The following is a 20,075-nucleotide window of genomic DNA, read 5'->3' on the forward strand; positions in this document are numbered from 1 at the left end:
ACTACTGTCAGGATTGGCTCCTAGGAGGCCAGCACAATCCACACCCCAGTGCTTACACTGTGTGCTGAAATTGAGGCTTTGAGATCACTGGAAAGGAACCAGTGAGAAGTGGAAAAACACAGGGCTAGCAAGTTAAAAGAACCAGTCCAATAGCAATTTCCAATTCTGGACTTGAGTCAATCTCCAAGGTAACAGGTTCACAACAGCTTTAGCTATCCTGGCAGCAGGAATGCTTGACCTCAAATATAAGATCCAGGCAAAAGAGACAAAGCTGACATGAGTCAGGTGAGAAAAAAGGCCTGGATATCCCCCGCATGCTGAGAATCAGAAGATGTGAGAAGCCTGAGTATCCAAGTGACTCAGGTAGAAGATGATAATACAAGTAAACTGGCTTCCACATAATAATGGTAAAAAAAGTTGGCAAGAGGCCACTGGTGAAAAACTAACGATTTTAGTGCACTGTTAGGCATAAGTGATGTTGAGTATTAAAATCTTAGAGTAAAATGCCTAAATCCTGTTTACCATTTAGGCAGATAATATTGGATACTCTGCTAGACCAGATGCCCCTGGCTTTGAGTGGTTAAAGCACCCTGCCTGAGACCAAGTCTGATACTATGATTAGATTAGATTAAACTATGACTAGATTCTGCTGCTCAATATCTGGCTCATTCTGACTTTTTAAACTGTAGGGTAATTTTTAGATATTAGCAAACAAAATGCAATAAAAATCACCCCAAATTCCACTCCTAGAGATGGTCACTATTAACATTTTGGTCTTATATTTTAGTTTTATAATATATATTTATGTTATAATATATATATGTGTCGGTACGTTTATAGACACGCTTACCATATTGTACATACTGTATGACTTTCAGACAAGTAATTTAACCTTCCTCAACCTGATTTTACTCATCTGCCAATGGAAGACAATGTACTTGATAAACTGATGGAGAAGATTAAATAGTTAACATTTGATTGTGAAATACACATATGTAACCTTTTCACTTATCAATGAAAATGAGTGTTTTCTGTTATTAAATTGTAGTCCATTCAAGAATTCTTTTATAGGTGAAAATAATTTGTTCTATTATATGCCATAATTTTTTCCACTAATTCCACTTTGTTAAATACTTAGGTAATTCAATGTGTTCATTATTATAAATTCTGCAAAGAATCCTCTATGTACATACATGTTATTTTTCTTGGGAAAAGGTTTTGACTGTCTTAACAAATTTATCTCTATAAAGACTGAACCAATTTTCATTCTCACTAGCATTTTCTTATGGTACTTCCTGGAAAAATTTTTTAAGCTTTGGAGATTTGTTCAAAAAATATATATCATTGTGCTTTTACTTCTTGTTTTGAATTTCTTGAATGAAAATACATGAATAAATTTGGCAATATGCATATATATGTATATATACACTCTACACCAGTGAAAGACATATTTAAATTTTAATGTAAAAAAAAATCAAGGCAGCAGGACAGTATTTATGTTTCAATTACAAATACTCTGTCAATATTTTTTGTTAATTAATTTACTGAAGAAAAATTATACCTTTGGCTTCCCTTGTGGCTCAGCTGGTAAAGAAGCCACCTGCAGTGAGGGAGACCTGGGTTCGATCCCTGTGTTGGGAAGATCCCCTGGGGAAGGGAAAGACTACCCACTCCAGTATTCTGGCCTAGAGAATTCCATGAACTGTATAGTCCATGGGGTTGCAAAGAGTCAGACACGACTGAGCAACTTTCACTTCACATAATATAAAAAATTAAATTAGTGAAAAGTCAACAAATATTTACTCAACACCTGCTATATATCTAATACAATATGAGACACAAAAGTATTTTATTTCATTTGTACTTTTTCCCTAAAAATAATTAAGGCAGCTTAGCAACATACTAACAAAAAACTATATTTAAGACTCTTCTCCCAAAAAGTTGGCATGTAGTTGGTTCACTCCTCATTTCTTGGCTTTGAAATATTTGGTAGCTCTTCGAAAGATTAGCAAAGAGAAAACTTTCCCCAGATTTTCTTTGAAACTGTGAAAAGATCCAAAAATGTAAGCCACTGACATGTTAACTTAAGGAGTGCTGACTTTGATGACGAAAACCAAGTCCCAGCCAATCCGTCAACTAGCTGTGTAGACTCAGACAAGCTGTGCATTTCTGAGCCATAATTTTCTTATCTGTAAAGGGAAAGCAAAACAAGTATTTATTTAATATCTGTACTATATGCTTTCATTAATATAAAAATTAGCGAATAAATTATTGTTAAATAATTAACCTACAGTTTTATTATAAGGATTGAAAAAAATAAAAATATAACAACAGCGAATGTTATACCAATGTTATTCTCACTGTTATTTTTTATATTAATAGCAAAAGTAAAAATAGAAAAAGTATTGAAAAGGAAAAATAGAAAAGTATAGAAAGCAACGACCTCTGATGTATTTATGGTACAACATCATAGACCATTTGAATGACCTTTCTGCAGAGCTATGCAGCTTGCTTCCCTGGGGGCTCAGTCAGTAAAGAATCTGCCTGCAATGCAGGAGACTCTGGTCCCAACCCTGGGTCAGGAAGATCCCCTGTATACCCCGGAGAAGAAAATGACAACCCACTCCAGTATTCTTGACTGGAAAACCCCATGGACAGAAGAGCCTGGTGGGCGACTTAGTGACTAAACCACCAAATGCAGCTTTCAGGGCTGTCTAAGCAAGTGATGTAAAGGAAATGAAAGTCTTTTTTTCCCCAGCTAACTCTCTAACTTTATACACCGTAACATAGTTTGGAGGAAGAATGGTCTTAATAAACAAACTCAAATATAAACTTCAAATCACAAAATTTCATTTTCTCAGTTTAAAAGGCACAGATTGGGACCTCTTATCAAATTATCTATGTTAGGATTCAATTTGGTACAAGATGAATTGGCTCTTTACCCTTTTGTTTCTAGGCTTATTTACATTCTAGATTTGTGTCATATAATTCTTTCCTTATTAAAAGTGAAAGATTACAAATTTGTAAAGTGTGGCTATCACTGAGTTACTTATATTCTTAACAAATTTAATTTACCTCTTGTAGGCCAGTGCCAAAGACACAGGACGTATGCATGCAGCCATCCATCACCGTCTTGTTGCGCTTCGAAGCTTCGACAAGCGGACAGATGCAAATCAAACTGAAAGCCAGTCAGAGACAGTCCTCCAACAGTGTAACTATGATAGCTGTGATGAGGATGAAGAGGATCTCATCCAAGCTACTAAAGCTAGATCAGGTAAAGGACTTTTCTTCTGTTGGTTTGAGGTTTAAGAAGGAGATCTTATTCACAACCCTTTATGGGAAACAGATTTTTAGAAAGTGGAACTTGTCTGCTCAAAGCGGGTGGGGGTTAGAGCCCTAGATGTTTGGATCTGAGAAGCAGGTCTGAAAATCAGACTTCTACAGAGGCCTGTTTTGGGATTTCACCAAAAATCAGGCTTATTGCAATACCTGCATATCATCTGCATATACATCTCATAAAAAACCATATTTACAATGTAAAGTATTCATTGCTACACTGAAACTAATCATATATTCATATTTCTCTTCACTTGTTCTCATTCTCTTGTTATTGGCCATTATAAGAGAAATTATAAATACTAGTAATGGAGCCAACAGGCAAATCTGGTTTGAAAGACTGATAAACCCTGTTTATTCTCTTTCAAAGACCTTCTTTACTTAGGGCAAAAAGTGCTGTTTCTTTTATTACATCAGGATTGGTAAATTGAACAAGCAGTGGAACCACTGATTAATGGATTTTTAGGTTTTAGTGCTTGTCCTGATGAGTGAATTTAAAACTAAAATCCATCATTATATTTGGAGAAAAACCTTGTCAAGGAAACAATAAGCCCAGCTTTATTATACAGATATAGCTATTCCTATAAAGTCATCCGAGTATTTTCAGTAATAGTTTCATTTAGCCCTGAATTTTGCTTTAAGGAGGACTGACAAAGGACTTACAAAAATAGTGTATTAGCAGGTATTTCCCCAATTTTTGATCATTTAAATCTTAAAGCTATTTTAATCATACATAATTTAAGAATCTATCAAAGAACATGTGCAAAACTTGATGAAATAGCTTCCTTGGCCTAGTACTAAAAATGTAATCAAAAGGAAGAGTACACGAAACATGCAGAGCAGGATCATAAACTGCTAGACTCAGTGAGCCAGAGACCTAAGCAAATATGACTTTTCTTGTTACTATCAAATAAAAGGTTTAATTATTTTTTAACTGTATGAAATTTATAAATTAAAATCATTATAACATTTGTATTGTCAACAATAGAATGAGGTCTTTTAGAAAATGAGCTGGTATCCATTAAAAGTGAAAGTGAAAATCACTCAGTCATATCCAATTGTGATCCCATGGATTGTAACCTGCCATGCTCCTCTGTCCATGGAATTCTCCAGGCAAGAATACTGGAGTGGGTAGCTATTCATTTCTCTAGGGGATCTTCCCGACCCAGGAACTGAACTGGGGTCTCCTGCATTGCAGGCAGATTCTTTACCAGGTGAGCTACCAGGGAAGCCCATCCTAAAGGAAATCAGTCCTAAATATTCATTGGAAGGACTGATGCTGAAGCTAAACTCCAAAACTTTGGCCACCTGATGCAAAGAACTGACACATTGGAAAAGACCCTGATGGTAGGAAAGACTGAAGGCAGGAGAAGGGGATGATAGAGGGTGAGATGGTTGGATGGCATCATTAACTCGATGGACATGAGTTTGAGCACGATTTGGGAGCTGGTGATGGACAGAGCCCGGCATGTTGTAGTCCATTGGGTTGCAAAGAGTTGGACATGGCTGAACGATTGAACTGATCCATTAAAAATGTTAACTTGTAATTAAGATTAAGTTGCAAAATTATTTCATCAACAAATGTCATGTTTATGAATAGATCCTGTATTCTACCATATTTCATTTCAGGAAAGGGGTGATATGTGACTATCTTCAAACAAAATGAGAAACAGTGGGAATAAGGGAAAGTAAATGTCAATCATATGAACCCATCTTTTCTTGCTAACTTTTCTAGCACTTTCTCCAGGAGTGTTGCACATAAATGCTAAATGTAATGGAAGCAATAAAATGTCTGACTTTTTAAACTTTGTTGCCTGTGAATTAAGGGAAGGTTTAATTATATGAAAATATTATGTTTATAATTAGGAACATTTCCAAATATTACTTAAAAATATAGATTCTATATGTTTCATTTCCTTGATAGCATGCATATTCATGAATATTCATGTTCAATTGTATTCAATTTTACATTTATATCACAGATTCTTATAGGTGGACCCACAGACAGTCTGTTGCCTGTTCATGAATACTGCTATGAACATGACAACATCTACAAAGAAAACACCTCATTGAAAAAAATCACTTTACTGAAAAAAACTAGACCATCCTAATCACTAAATGAGAAGATCCTATTCATTCCTTGAACAATTTAACAGAAAAATCTAAGAAATATAATTTGTTGCAATTAAAATGTTTCTCTGATGTAGTATAATAATTCTGAGGTTTTGTATTTTGATTATTGTGAAGAAAATGACAGACTTTAAGAAACACATGGCCTATGAAAGTTCAAAATTTATTATTTTAAAAGAAGCTAATTTAGAATAAGATTTGATTACTAATTTGGGCTGTTCATCACATTGATGGATACAATAGTTAATACAGTAAATTGTGATTTGATAAATATCTCACTAAGGTATTTATTTTTCAGTCATATTTTGTCTGGCCATAAAACATATTTTACAAAAGTTCCAGAGTCATTTCTTTGAAAAACATTATAACTGCATGATAACATGTTCTATCATGTTTTTTCTTCTGGGAAATGTATGTTTTTGTTTAACCTTTGGATTCCCTAATTCTAAAAGATTATTTATTCACGGTGTAAATTCTTTTAAAGAGAATATCTATTATTGCATTTACGTCTATTGCACTTTGATATATGCTTGGTTCAAGGTCAGTATCCAATTTTTGTTGAAGGAATGAACAAAATACATTACCTATATATTAAAATAGTAAGTATACAAAAAGTGAAATATGTTAATGTGTTCTTTGCTTTACTTATATAATTAAATTTCCATTAATATTCTAGTAGGTGTGGCTGTACAAAGACCTTTTAAAAAACAAATATATGTAGCCAAATTAATTTTTTTCTTAAATGCCATTATTAAGGTAAGCCACAGTAATTTCAATAATTGCACACAACAGAATTTTGATGCTTCTCCTTTGAGATGTGCTTCAGAGATACTTCAGGAGTCACACAGGAAAATCAGTATCACTACTTATGGCCACATGTTACTTTTCAATCCAGTATGATCACCCCATGGCATCAAAATGACTTCTGATTATCTCCCTTAAACAATATTCCTTTAAAGGCATCTTAATCTACTCAGGCTGCCATAACAAAATACCAAATTGGGTGACTTAGACAACAGAAATTTATTTTTCACTGTTTTAGAGGCTGGGAAGTCTAAAATCAAGATGCTGACAGGTTGGTTTCATCCTGAGACCTCTTCTCTTGGCTTGTAGGGTCTACCACCTGACATGACCTCTTTGTTGTGGGAGCACAGGGAGTGAGTGGGGAGAAAAAGAGAGCAAGTTATTTGGTGTCTTTTTTTTACAAGAACAGTGATCACATTAGACCAGGGCCTCATAATCTCTTCTAACCCTAATTACCTCCTAAAGCCCCATCTCCAAATATCACCACATTGTAAGTAGCCTTCAACAGATGAATTTTGAAAGAACACAAACATTTAGTCCATAATAAGGAATAACTCACACTTACAAAATTATTTCTTAAAAAGTTCTAAACAAACATATTTGGCATAACATTACAGTTTCATTTCTTTGTTGGAGAATAATATTCATTTGGAAATGTACATTTGAATATACTTTAAAAAAAAGCGACATTATTTTATTATAGTACCATATATAATAGTAAAAGCAATTATATATGTGCATTTATTGTCAAATCTGAACTCAGGCTCGAAAGCTTAGCATATGAAAGTTGAATTACTCTTTTAGACTATAATTTAGGTAGTATGTTACAACTGTTGCAAGTTTTACTTTTTCCCTGTAACTCTGTAACTACTAAGAGTATCTAACTTTCATTTATTCTTCCAGTGACTATAGAAGAAATACAGTAAATAAAATCCTTTACTTCTAAATTAAGCAATGACTCAGGAACTGAAGAGAAGTTAATGAGAGAGAGGAAGAGAGAAAATGTCTAGAGAAGGAAAAAAACAATAAAGAAGAGCTCTAACATGAAGGAAAAGTCAAAAGAATGGAAAATCAGGAATTTTAAGTTTGTTTTTTTTTTAATTCTAAAAGAGTGACTCTGATGCAGAACAAATTCAGAGGAAATTTTTCTTTAGAAGCATAACATAAATTGGGAGACATCTGAGAAGATATTAAAGAATTGGTTCTAAGACCTTAGCTGGTATGGGAACACTAGGATTATACTAAATTGTTGAAGTAAAGCAGAGAAACAGATTTTCTTTACCTTCCTGACATGTTCTTCCTTGCCCCGTGTTTAGTGTAAAGAGGAACTTTCTCAATGCTTCAAATGTTTTATCTGAGGATTATGGCATGGCTATTAAAAGTAGAAACATATTTACCTTATGATTTTCAACCCATTTCCACTCTGCTATTCCTCCTGATACTCTCTATGCATATATTTAGTAATATTTTGGAGTGATAATAGAAATAGGGACATCTTATAGTTTCTCCTTGTCCTATACCTTCATCTCTGCTCTGTGAAAGTGTCAGTCACTCAGTCCTGTCTGACTCTTTGCAACCCTATGGACCATAGCCCACCAGGCTCCTCTGTCCATGGAATTCTTCAGGCAAGAATACTGGAGGGGGTTGCCATTCCCTTCTCTGGGGGATCTCCCTGATATCTTCATCTAGCCTACTTCTTTTTGACTTTTCTGTATCCTTTGTCATCCTTCTCTTTAATGTGAAGAGATCAATCATATAATGATAGTTATTTTCACAAGTTATTAGGTAGGTGACTCCAAAGCACACATCTTCTCTCATAGAACCAGCTTTTATTAAAAATTACTTAGATAAATATATTTTAGAATATTAATTATTCTAAATATATTCTAGATATATTTAATATGATATCCAATCATACATTTAATCTAAACATTCTTTTCTAAATTTTCTAAATTTAGATTTCTAAATACAAATTCTTTTCTTTTAATCTAAACATTCTGATAGAAAACATTCTTATCCATCAATAGTACTGTTTAATTATTTAAAATTTTGGCTGTGCTGGGTCTTCATTGCTACCTGGGTTCTCTCTAGTTGAGGGGAGCAGGGGCTACTCTCTAGCTGAGGTGCATGGGCTTCTCACTGCAGTGGCTTCTCTTGTTGGGGAGCATGGGCTCTAGGTGTGTGGCTCAGCAGTTGTGGCTACCGGGCTCTGGAGGACAGGCTTATGGGCTATGGTGTGTGGGATCTTTCTGAACTAGAGCTAGAACTCATGTCTCCTGCATTGGCAGGTGAACTCTTTACCACTGAGCCACCAGGGAAGCCCATCAAGAGTAATTTTATACCAAGTTATTCAGCTTAATTATAAACCAGCAAAATATTCTCAAATATGTTACATCCATTACTGCCAAAACCAGGAACCCTTAGTTATCAGGGACTAATACCTTATATTAGAGTATGTGGATGTCATGTTTCAAAAAGCCAGAGGGTGGTGGTATATATCTTTCAGAATTAGAATGTACATGAAGTGAGCTGGAGGAGTTGTAATGATTGGGAAGCATAAATCTTAAGTTTTATAAACCTTCAAGTTGTGAACATCACAATGATAATTTCTCCCCCATAAAACGTTGAGAACAATACAGCTTGCTTGAGATGTGGCTAACTGGGTAAATTTATTCACTAGAAAAGAACACCAGCCTTGTCATAGATGGGGTCTGAGTACGAAACTCAAACAGATTATTTTAGTTGTTTGAGGGTAGCTGAAACTGATATTAAATCCACAAATGCCAACACTTTAGTTTGTTTTGCATGGCCAGATTATACCCACAGTACTGGTAATTTTTGACATCATACGTGGAATTCACAATGGTAATTTTTGACATCATATGTGGAATTCAGAGATGTGAATACTTGAATGTAGTTGAAATTTCTAAGATGATATTTGGAAACTACAGCCTTGGAGGAGTTACTGAAATAACTGGCAAATGTTTAGCCTAATAAACACTTGATAATATAATAATTTCAAACAGTGGATCACCAAAATTTCTTGCTATCTGCCAATCTGATGGACATAAAAGACGATTTCACTATTACCTTAATTTGCATTTTTCTGATTTCTAATAAGGCTGAGGATCCTTTAGATATGTACTCACTGCTTGTATTTCTTCTAATAAATTTATTCCTAATCTTTGCAATGGCTTCCTAGCATACAGAAGATAAATGTCAAGTTCCTAAGCATGGATATAACATTTAATGTCTTTCCTCTGTCTTAAATCTCTAGCCTCACCTCCCACCATTGCCTGCCTCCCTCTAAATGTTCTAGGTTTTCAGAATTGTTATTTTATTACTTCATACCTTTGCACACACTGTTTACTCTGTGGAATTCCTTTCTTACTCTTGCTGATTCTGCCTAATACCTAGCTTATTCTTCACGACTTAGCTTGAGACATTCCCAGAAAGTTTTCCCTAACTCCTCTTAGGCTAAGCTAAGACGTGTTCCTTCAAATTTCTATAACACCCTGTGTATAATTTTACCATTGCACAGACTGTATGTTCTTCAAGGGGAGAGACTATCTTTTATTTATCATTAGCACTTAGCAGGGTGCCTCACCTATAGCAGGTAATCAAATATAATTTGATCTCTATTAACACATGTTGTATATATAAGACTCAAGAAGTGTTATCTAACAGGAAGCTAGAAACAAGGATCTAAAGCTCTGGACAGAGGCTGGTCTAAAGATACTGGTAGTAGCTGAAGTCATGGAAGGTGAAGAGAGCTAATATTTATCAAGTGTATACCTCATAAGGGGCATGTGGCTAGGCATTTGTACATATTATTTATAACTTTACAAGGAAGCTGTTATATTTTGTAAATGAAGAAGTAGGCTCACAAAGGTTAAGGGAATAGTTCAAGGTTGACAAAAGTAATAAATAGTAAAGCTGTGATTTGAACCAAGGTCTTTTAAAATCCCAAACCCAGGCTCTTTTCATTACACAAGAGTAAAGAAGCTCATGCAGAAGAGTGGAGAAGGAGATAGACAGAGACAAAATGGAAGGAAAGGAAAGGGATGGATAGATCCTAAAGATGAGCTCGGGAAGAACTCAGAAAGAGGACAGAGGGATGGGCAGAACACCATTAGGGATTGGTGCATTGTGAACCAGAGTAAAAATTTCTAAAGAAAATGATAACCATTTCAAATGGAGAAGGACCAAGTCATTTAAAGGCTGATAAATGTCTTACAAGTTTACAAACAGATATTTGGTCACCTTGGAAATAGCAGTAATTAGTAAAGTGGTTGGGAGAAACCAGATTACAACAGAATGATGGATGAGTAGGAGGCAGGAATGCCGACCAATAATGAACCAATGACTCGTTCAAGAATCTTAGCTATAAAGAGAAGACACGTGTGTGAAAGTCACTCAATCGTGTTTGACTCTTTGTGACTCCATGGACTGTAGCACACCATGATCCTCTGTCCATGGGGATTGTCCAGGCAAGAATACTGGAGTGGGTTGCCATTCCCTTCTCCAGGGGATGTTCCCAACCTGGGGATTGAACCCAGGTTTCCCACACTACAGACAAATTTTTTTACCACCTGAGCCACCAGCAATATATAAAGAGCTAGGGCTTAGATGGCTGTTTGTTTTTTTAATTTAAAGATGTCTGAGACATGAGTATGTTTAAATAGTGAAGAGGAAAGTCCAATAGAGAAAGATAAAGGTATAATAAAGGTGATAACTTGATGGAGTATTATTTTTGAGCAGGTGGAAGAAGATGGGATCCAAAAATAACAATGGACAAAGAGGCAGATCTATCAAATGAGAAGATGTCAGTGTAGACAAGTTTGTAGCTGGAAATGGGGGAGATGTAAAAATTTGAGTACTTAATGGTGAAATCGGAAGAGACGGGGTCTGAAATTTTGCATATGCATAACAAAACTCATAGATTTTGATCCAAAAGAGGTTTTCTAGATTCATTTTTTTCTATCAAATGGATCGACTGACATTCTGCTAGTCACCCAAGCTTCAAACTGCAGTGTCATCTATGACCTCTCCCTTTTCTTTCTTCCTGATGGCTAAGTAATTATAAAGTATTGAAACAGTACGACTAGAAAGGACCTTGAGAATGTTCAGTTACAAATGAGTAACATCCTACAGAAGTTAAGACATATGCTTAAGTGTGCCCTGCAAATCACTATTAGCAGCTGCTGTGAGGCAAAGCTTCTGGTCAGAAGGGGTAAGTGACCTACTGAAAGCAAACATCTATCAGACTCCATTGTGTATTTCTCAGTCTAATATACTACATGGCACATAGTAGGGACTCAGTGAGTATTCGGTGAACCCATGAATGAATGCTGGCGGTAGTGGTTAGCTGAAAACTAAAAGTCACAGATTTGGAATCAATTTGTGCTTGGCAGAACCTTGGAATCACTCTAGCTCAACTCCCTCATTTTAAGATGAGGAATCTGAGGCCCAGAAAGATGAAGCAACCTGCTCAAAGTCCAGGAGCTAGTTACCGATAGTGCTAGGACTACAAAGAAGCAAAGAGGGTGCCAAAACAAATAGATCTAAAGAGCAGGAGGGACGAAAACTAGGGTCTGCACTGCCACTTGATTCCCCTATTGTAATAGGGGCATTTTCTTCCATTTTCATTACTTTTACTCTATAGCTCGGATCTAAGTGTAACTATGCCAAAAGTGCCCAAGTCGCCCTTCCTTCTCTTGCCTACTAGTTTGTTCCACATTCCAAAGCCAGATGAGTAATCATCAAACATTGCTCTCAGGACTCACTTCTTTTCAGTTAAAAGCCTCCAAAAGGTCAACTACTGCCTACTAGGCTTTCCTGGTGCCTCTCCTGGTAAAGAATCCGCCGCAATGCGGGAAACCTGGGTTCCATCTCTGGGTTGGGAAGATCACCTGGAGAAGGGAACTACCCACTCCAGTATTCCGAGCTGGCGAATTCCATAGACTATTCCATGGGGTCTCAAAGAGTCGGACATGACTGAGCGACTTTCCTTTCACTGCCTACAGAGTAAGATCCAAATTATTAACATTCTTAACCCTTCACTCTTTTCCTATCTACTTTTACAACCGTATCTCCCCATCTAGAAATGTTCCATTTGGCCAGACTCGTCTATCAATCAACCTCTGTCTCAAAGGCTAACCCCGCCCTCGCCCGCAGGGTGGCAGGGGGAGGGTAGGAAGAGGTTATAGTTTTTGTTTTTTTTTTTTTGTAGGTTAGCAGTAGCTGCCACCTGCGCAGCCCATGCTTAGCCGAGCCTGGTACTCGGCTTACTGCTCTCTTTCTCCCTTGCAATTGTTAACAATTTCTCAACAAGGGACTCTGCGTTTTCATTCTGCAGTAGGCCCCGCAAATAGGGGAGCGATTCCTGAGTCGGTCTTCTCAGACCCTAGCCCGGAGCCGGACACATTAGCCACGCGATACTGCAGGATGGAACAAAGGGTCTATCTGCAATAACGAAACAGAATCCAGAGCAAGGAATTGCGGCCGCACGTGCTTTCCCGCCAGGCGCTTAAAACCGTACTCGCAGGCCCAGCGCCACCTCAGACCAGTTCCACCTGGGTGCAGCTCCTACACCAAATAGAATTCCAGCCCTTCCCCCGGCCGCAGCCAATCCCCGAAGCTCCTCGGCCTCCAAAACCGCTGCGGGTTCTGATTGGCTCACAGAGTTGGCCTGGGGGGGAGGGTGCAGACGCGGGGGAAAGGGGTGGAGCTGGAGGTCGGTCCCCGGGCGGGGAAGTGGCCACTGCGCAGGCGTGGATGGAAAAGGCTACCCAAACAAACACAGCCTCACCACTGGGAGGCCTCCCACTTTTCCCCGCCTACCTTTTTCTTGGGCTCTCCGGACTCCCAATCGCCGGGCTTTACCCGCCCCCGTCAACGTCTGGGCACGTCCCCCTCGCGGCGCGGGCCACGCACTACTGTGCACTTAACCTCTGCGAGTCTGGCGGGAACCCGGAGGCAGGGGCGGCGCGGACGGCCCGCAGTGTTGCTGGCGGGGAGCCGAGGCCTGCAGCCGCTGCAGGGCCGACGATGACTTGTTACCGAGGCTTCTTGCTGGGCAGCTGTCGTCGCGTGGCTGGGGGCCGGGCAGCGGTGCTCAGGGGGCCGGGCGCGGGAGGCCCCACCGCGCGGCCGTGGCTCGGCGGTGAAGGTGGCAGCCGGCGGCACCTGGGGCAGGGGCAGCCGCGCGAGCTGGCGGGCTGTGGTAGCCGCCCCGACGGCGGCTTCCGCCCGTCCCGGGTGGTGGTGGTGGCCAAAACCACCCGGTACGAGTTCGAGCAGCAGCGATACCGTTACGCGGAGCTGTCGGAGGAGGACCTGAAGCAGCTGGTGGGTCCCGGCGGCCCCCGCTCTTGTGTCTCGGCCGGGCCCAGGCCCGCGACTTTGGGGGGCCGGCCGCGCCCCCTCGGGCGAGACCTCTCGGGACAACCCTTCTTCCCGGGGCGTCCTAGATGCCAGGCCTGCCCTGCACGCTACCCTCCACTCCCTCCGGCTTCGCTTGTAGGCTCCCCTCTCCTGCGTGTGCGCGCGAGCGTGTGTGTGTGTGTGTGTGTGTGTGTGTTTAGAGAGAGAGAGGGAGGGGCAGGTTCACTGTTAGTGCGAAGACCCCCGCCCCCAAGCCGGGGCGTCTGGAGGAACCTTGGGTGGGAGAAGGACTCTCACTGTGGGAGAGGTTTGGGCATTCATTTGCGCCCTCACCACCCACACCCCCTTTAAACAACCCGGAGCGAGGTAGGTCTGAAGCTTGGATGCTCTGGGAATCTCTCCCCAGGCCGCCTCGGGGGGAAAGGGGGCCCCTGGGTACCGCTGCGGGCAGCGGAAAAGAGGGCTCTGGTACCGTGGACACACCCCCTTTTACTGGGCACGGACTGCCAGGCCTGGGGCACTCGGGAGAGCCAGTCGGCTTGAGCCTTTTCCGTGCTGGAACGTGGTCCTCAGACAAGGTTCTAGGAGTTTGCTTTAAAAGCTCACGTGTCTCCGGTGCTAGGAAGAGCAAGGGAGAAATTTGACTTTGAATGTATGTTATTAAATAGAAAGGTCCAAACGAAGGCAGGTAAATACAGCGCCTATGTCTATAGTGTAGTAATGCCTCCATAATAGACTATGTTTGGTATGGATGTTTATTAATATCTTTGAAAAGTATATAAATACACCTAATTATGGCTTCCCTGGTGACTCAGAGGTTAAAGCGTCTGCCTGCAATGCGGGACACCTGGGTTCGATCCCTGGGTCGGAAAGATCCCTTGGAGAAGGAAATGGCAACCCACTCCAATATTCTTGCCTGGATAATCCCATGGACGGAGGAGCCTGGTGGGCTACACCAGGCTCTTGGGATCGCAAAGAGTCGGACACGACTGAGCGACTTAACTAAGGTGGTGAATATTACCTACTTTCACTCTTATTTTTGAAGCATCTAATCCCACGCCCACACCCACTTTAGGAAAAGGAGAATGATGTTTCTACGATGAACCGTATATCTGGAAAAATCTCCATTGGAAATCTCTTAATTGTTGAGACCACCCCAAAAGACTTTGGAATTAATTTCCTATAACCATAGTCCTGTAGCATTCTGTACCAGAATAGACACTCTGGTCCTGAACTTGTAGTTGGCAATCATCAGCAATTTTTTGGTAATATTTTATCAAATATTGAAGGGCTTATCAAAATGAAGGGCTTCCCTGGTGGCTCAGCTGGTATAGAATCCTCCTGCAACGCCAGAGACCCAAGTTCATTCCCTGGGTGGAGAAGATTCCCTGGAGAAGGAAATGGCAACCCACTCCAGAAAGTGAAAGTGTTATTTGCTCAGGTACCTTGCCACCCCATGGACTGTAGCCCCAGCCATAAGTACTATTTTCAACATTTAGCTTCATTGTTTAATGAGTTAATTGAGGAGGGCCTCTGTATTCATCTGATGGCAATGCTAGGTGCTCATTTCTTTCCTTTTCCTCAAGTGTTTGAAGGTAGCAGTTTATGGAAAACATTTGCATCATTTAAAGAGTAAATCAAACAGTTTGATTGGACTCTGTTGCAGAGGAAGAGGGTGGGAAGATTTGGGAGAATGGCATTGAAACATGTATAATATCATGTATGAAACGAGTTGCCAGTCCAGGTTCGATGCATGATGCTGGATGCTTGGGGCTAGTGTACTGGGACGACCCAGAGGGATGGTATGGGGAGGGAGGAGGGAGGAGGGTTCAGGATGGGGAACACATGTATACCTGTGGCGGATTCAGTTTGATATTTGGCAAAACTAATACAATTTGTAAAGTTTAAAAATAAAATAAAATTAAAAAAAAAGAGTAAATCAAACAGTTTGAGCAGGAGGTTGGAGTAGTTGAGTTTGTGTTAAAGGAGTGAAGCTGAGAGTGAGGCAGGAAATAAAAAGGTGAGAAGCAATTGTTTCTGATTTGGGAAAGAGGTGGTGTCCTTTGGGTCCTGCTTCTAATTCTGCACATCTGTTATACTTTTTAGAAGCTGTCAAGTGCTGTATACGCATAAATATGTTCTTCATAACAATTTTATGGAAGCCTCCCACAACAGTTAAAAACAATATACTTGGTTGGCATGATCAGAGTGTGGGATTGGGGATCAGGAGCTTGCAGCCAGGCCCAAGTCCTGTGTGGTCAAATTCCTCTGCTGCTTTTTAACTTCTCTGGGGCTCCTTGGTGACAGTGGTACTTTTGGTGTGGTGCTGCCAGTTTTCAGGGTGCATCCACCTAGTTCACTCTGTGAAGTACTAGGATTGGACTAGAGAGCCTCCAAGGCCCTTTCTGATACTTCAGAACTCTGAATAACTTGTATAAGGCCTCACGATATGAGTGGCATCTGAATTAGATTAATTCTTGAATATCTGAACTAGATTACCACTTATCAAAACTTTTTAAATGTAAGATAAATCAAGTATTTCAAAAATTGAACTACCTGGTATACCCACTCTTGAGTATCTGAAGAGAAATCTGTAATGGGTAAATATTTGCCTATTGCTTGAGTATGCTGTTTGGATTAAGAAAACTTTTGAAGTAACACTTCGGGACTGTGGAACAGAGTTTTGAAATAGCTGCTGTTGCTATCATTTCAACTAAGTGTTATTGGATTTGTCTGTAACTGATTTGAGGTATTTATATTAAGGCCAGTATTCAGAATGAAGGGCTTCCCAGGTGACTGAGTGATAAAGAATCCTCCTGCCAAGCAAGAGACATGGATTTGAACCCTGGGTTGAAAAGATGCCCTGGAGAAGGAAATGGCAACCCACTCAAGTATCCTTGCCTGGGAAATCTCATGGACAGAGGAGCCTGGCAGGCTACAGTCCCTGGGGTCACAAAGAATTGGGACAGGACTTAGCGACTAAACGACAACAAATTTGGAATGGAATAGTATTAGGTGGAGCCCGTACCAGAGTTCAGGGACAGGCCAAACAATACTGGACTGTGTGAAATTGTTCTAAAATGGGATTCTGTGATAGGAATGATATGGTTAATATTGTTTGCTATTTTGTTGGGGTAAAAGATACTGAGGGATAGGAATCATGTGAATTGGGTATAAAAGACAGTCGCCAAGTGTTCGCTTCCTTGAGTGTTCTGGCACCGTGGCTGGCTGTGTCTATGGTGTCTTGGGAACCTGAAGTTTTAGGGCAGATGGTTCTCTTTTGTGGGGGTGGTGGTGATTGTTCTGTGGCAAAATAGATCTCTATTAGGGTACTTGTTAAAATGAAAATGGAAGGCGAGGGATAGAGTGCAAGAATAATTTCATACTCTGAAGCTTCATGGTTCTGTAACCTTGTAGAAACATAAACAATTAAAGGAAATATTTCTTAGTTGATAAAGCATAAACAGACTGGGTCAAAGTTTGACTTTTAATTGCTCATTCATATTGGTTTTACTTTGGTTTATTTTCAGTTCTTGCATTTCCTTTCCCCCTAGCTGATCAGTGACTTTTCTTGTGAATAAATTTTTAGTCAGCGAGTTTACCTTTCCTGGCTCAAAACTTTGCAAGGACTAAACTATTTTATTACGCTTGCCTCACAAGTGATGCAGCTGTCAGTGGGTGTGGAGCTTATATCATCAGGGTTGATGCCACTCACAAACTAAACCTTTGGATGAATCAAAACTGATTGGAAAGGATTTTGCCATCATAAACACACCTATCGGCCAAAGAGAATGTTTTATTTCAGAATATTTTAATATATGCCAAATAACAAATGAACCGTTACCACCCGTATCTGGCTCCACTCCAAGTCATACAACCCCAGAAGCAACTCTATGGTTTCCATTTTTAATTTCTTTTAAAATTAGTGTCCTAGTGGGGTAGCATTATTTCATTTAGTAGTCCCTCTGTCACTGGCTTAAGTTCTTCCTAGTTACTGCCTTCTTAGCAGATTTGGGAGATGCAGCACCTTGGATTTTGTTCTCCTTACTCTGAAAACAGTGGTGTAACTTGTAGTTCTTGGGCAGATAACATTTCTGCCACATGTGCAGTGAGTGTAGTGTATGCACCGTGAGTGTTTATCAAGTGAACGAACATGATCTGGAGTCCTGCCAGAGTCTTCCAACGGAACCTCACTCCTTTCACATCTTCTAGACACAGGAACCTGAGTAGTCTATCCAAAGTGAACATCTGGCCACTTTACTCCTCTGCTTAGAACGCCTCAGAAGCTCCCTGTAACCTATAGAGTCACCCAGGGAATTTGTTAGAATGCAGGTACCTGAACCTTATCTTTGTTCCCCTCAGATGTAAAGATTCAGTTTGTGGAGAACTCCCAGACTCTGGGCTCTGAACCATACCCTTAAGACTGCTGATGCTTAAGGGATTCACATTTTTAACAAACTCTCCAGGTTTGCAGTTGGTCCCCAGATCACACTTTGAGGTGAACCTTTATTATCCTTTGTGTGCTAAAAACAAGGTCTTTTAGGAACTGACTCGGGTCCACCTCTTAAGCTTTATTTCTAATCAGTTCTTGTCTAGAACTTCATTTTCCATTGCTTTCAAGCTGCTTTAATTTCCATTAGATGTGCTTATCTAATTAATTTCTTTATATATCAGTAGCACATTAAAAGGGTTCAAAATGTAAAAGATACGGAAGAGTATGCAGTGAAAACTCTTATTCTTGTCAATGGACACTCAGTTTTTGTCCCTGAAAGTAACCAATGTTAATTTCTTGTGTTTCCTTCCAGAAATAATCTATACATACAAACCCACAGAGTGAAATGTTCTTTTTTTTTTTATCCCATCCCCTTTTACTCAATGCTAACATATTATTTAAGTTATTCTGCCCCTTATTCCTTTTAGTATGTATATAGTATTTTGTGTGCAAATGCCTTAGTTTTTAAAAATATACTATGTAATGAATAGTAATAATTTGTGTTATGGATAACACAAATAATAATTTGTATTAATGAATCAAACTCTAAATACTTAAAAGTGAAATTGCTAAGTGAGAAAAATTTGAAATTTTAATAAGTATTGCCAAATTGCTTCCCTTAGAGGCTGTACCAGTGTGTACCTTCACCAGCAATATACGAAGGTACTTATTTTTTCATAAACAGCTTAGCACATGTTGGGGTCTTTGTTAACCTGTAGGTGGAAAATGGTATTTCAGGGTCGTTTGATTTGCGTCCACCAGTGTCTTTACCTTTGTAGCCCCTTTTGCTTCGAATCCTCCTTCATCCTTTAGCCCAGGGGTCCCTAACCCCACCACCCCACCCAGCTCCCAGGCCACGGATCTCTGCTGGCTTGTGGTCTGTTAGGAACCCGGCCCCACAGTGAGAGGTGAGCAGCAGGCGAGGGAGAGAAGCTTAATCTGTTATTTACAGCCCTCCCTATCGCTCTCATTACTCAGTAAATGTAACTCAATAAATGTAATGTGCTTGAATCATTCTGAAACCATCACGCCCTGCCCTCATCTGTGGAAAAATTATCTTCCGTGAAATATCCCTGATGCCAAAAAGGTTGGGGGGACCACTGCTTTAGCTAGTTCCCGTTCTTGCCAAAGGGTGAAGCTTACACATTCCTCTCACAGGAAGCCATCCTTGATAACCTTGCTGGGCCCATCTCTAGCCATCAAGGTTGTGTTAGGTATTCTTCACTGTGTTTTCATAATACGTATCTTTGTGAGTTTTCCACTTTAGCACATGATCTGTGGTTATTTTTTCCTCTGGAGTTGAGGTCAGAGCTGTAGTTTACTCCTCATCCTCTCTGCCTTTCCATCTCCACTAAATAAAGGTAGGGAAATGTTTCTGAATTAAAAATTTTTTTTTTCTTTTTTAGTTCTTTTTACCCTGAGGCTGCCAGTCCAGAGTCTTATTTCCAGTGTCACGCTTAGGAAAGATGTTAGTTGCTGAAAACCAAAGGTAGAGATTGGATTTCCCTGGTGGCTCAGACGGTAAAGTGTCTGTCTACAACGCGGGAGACCCGGGTTCGAGCCCTGGGTTGGGAAGATCCCCTGGAGAAGGAAATGGCAATCCACTCCAGTACTGTTGCCTGGAACATCCCATGGACAAGAGGAGCCTAGCAGGCTGCAGTCTATGGGGTCGCAAAGAGTCAGACACGACTGAGCGATTTCACTTCACTAAGGCAGAGATTACTGATGTGAGTTCCCTGAAAGAGGCTCCATGGTTAAATATGTTTGAGAACCGTGAGCCTAAACAGACGATGCTTCTATTTGACCATGAAATTTTGGATGGAGGCAGAAAATGTTTTTATTTCTGTGGAACACAGCTTGGGAAATACAGACGTACGATATATAAATATACAAGTATTTACAGTTAAATAAGAGACTCGTAAAGGTG

The 20,075-nt window shown here is 40.0% G+C and overlaps 2 protein-coding genes across 8 annotated transcripts in view; both read left to right on the forward strand.

The window, feature by feature from the left end:
* RANBP3L (RAN binding protein 3 like) overlaps positions 1-7,662 on the forward strand; it is a 56,569-nt gene extending 48,907 nt beyond the window's left edge. For 5 of the 6 annotated variants that reach the window (XM_024981499.2, XM_059878897.1, XM_005221618.5 and 2 more), the window contains 2 exons: positions 3,085-3,274; positions 5,319-7,662. In XM_024981499.2, the coding sequence (XP_024837267.1) occupies positions 3,085-3,274; positions 5,319-5,362 (234 nt within the window). In that variant the 3' untranslated portion in view covers positions 5,363-7,662. Of the gene's footprint in view, positions 1-3,084; positions 3,275-4,965; positions 5,142-5,318 lie in introns of those variants that run through there. The other variant, XM_005221617.5, reaches the window with a different exon arrangement.
* A 5,550-nt stretch (positions 7,663-13,212) lies between these two features.
* The window catches only part of NADK2 (NAD kinase 2, mitochondrial), a 45,206-nt gene continuing 38,343 nt past the window's right edge, over positions 13,213-20,075 (forward strand). For both annotated transcript variants that reach the window (XM_005221585.5, NM_001256553.2), the window contains 1 exon segment: positions 13,213-13,620. In XM_005221585.5, the coding sequence (XP_005221642.2) occupies positions 13,321-13,620 (300 nt within the window). In that variant the 5' untranslated portion in view covers positions 13,213-13,320.

The sequence above is a fragment of the Bos taurus genome, chromosome 20 (assembly GCF_002263795.3).
Source record: "Bos taurus isolate L1 Dominette 01449 registration number 42190680 breed Hereford chromosome 20, ARS-UCD2.0, whole genome shotgun sequence".
Classification (NCBI taxonomy): domain Eukaryota; kingdom Metazoa; phylum Chordata; class Mammalia; order Artiodactyla; family Bovidae; genus Bos; species Bos taurus.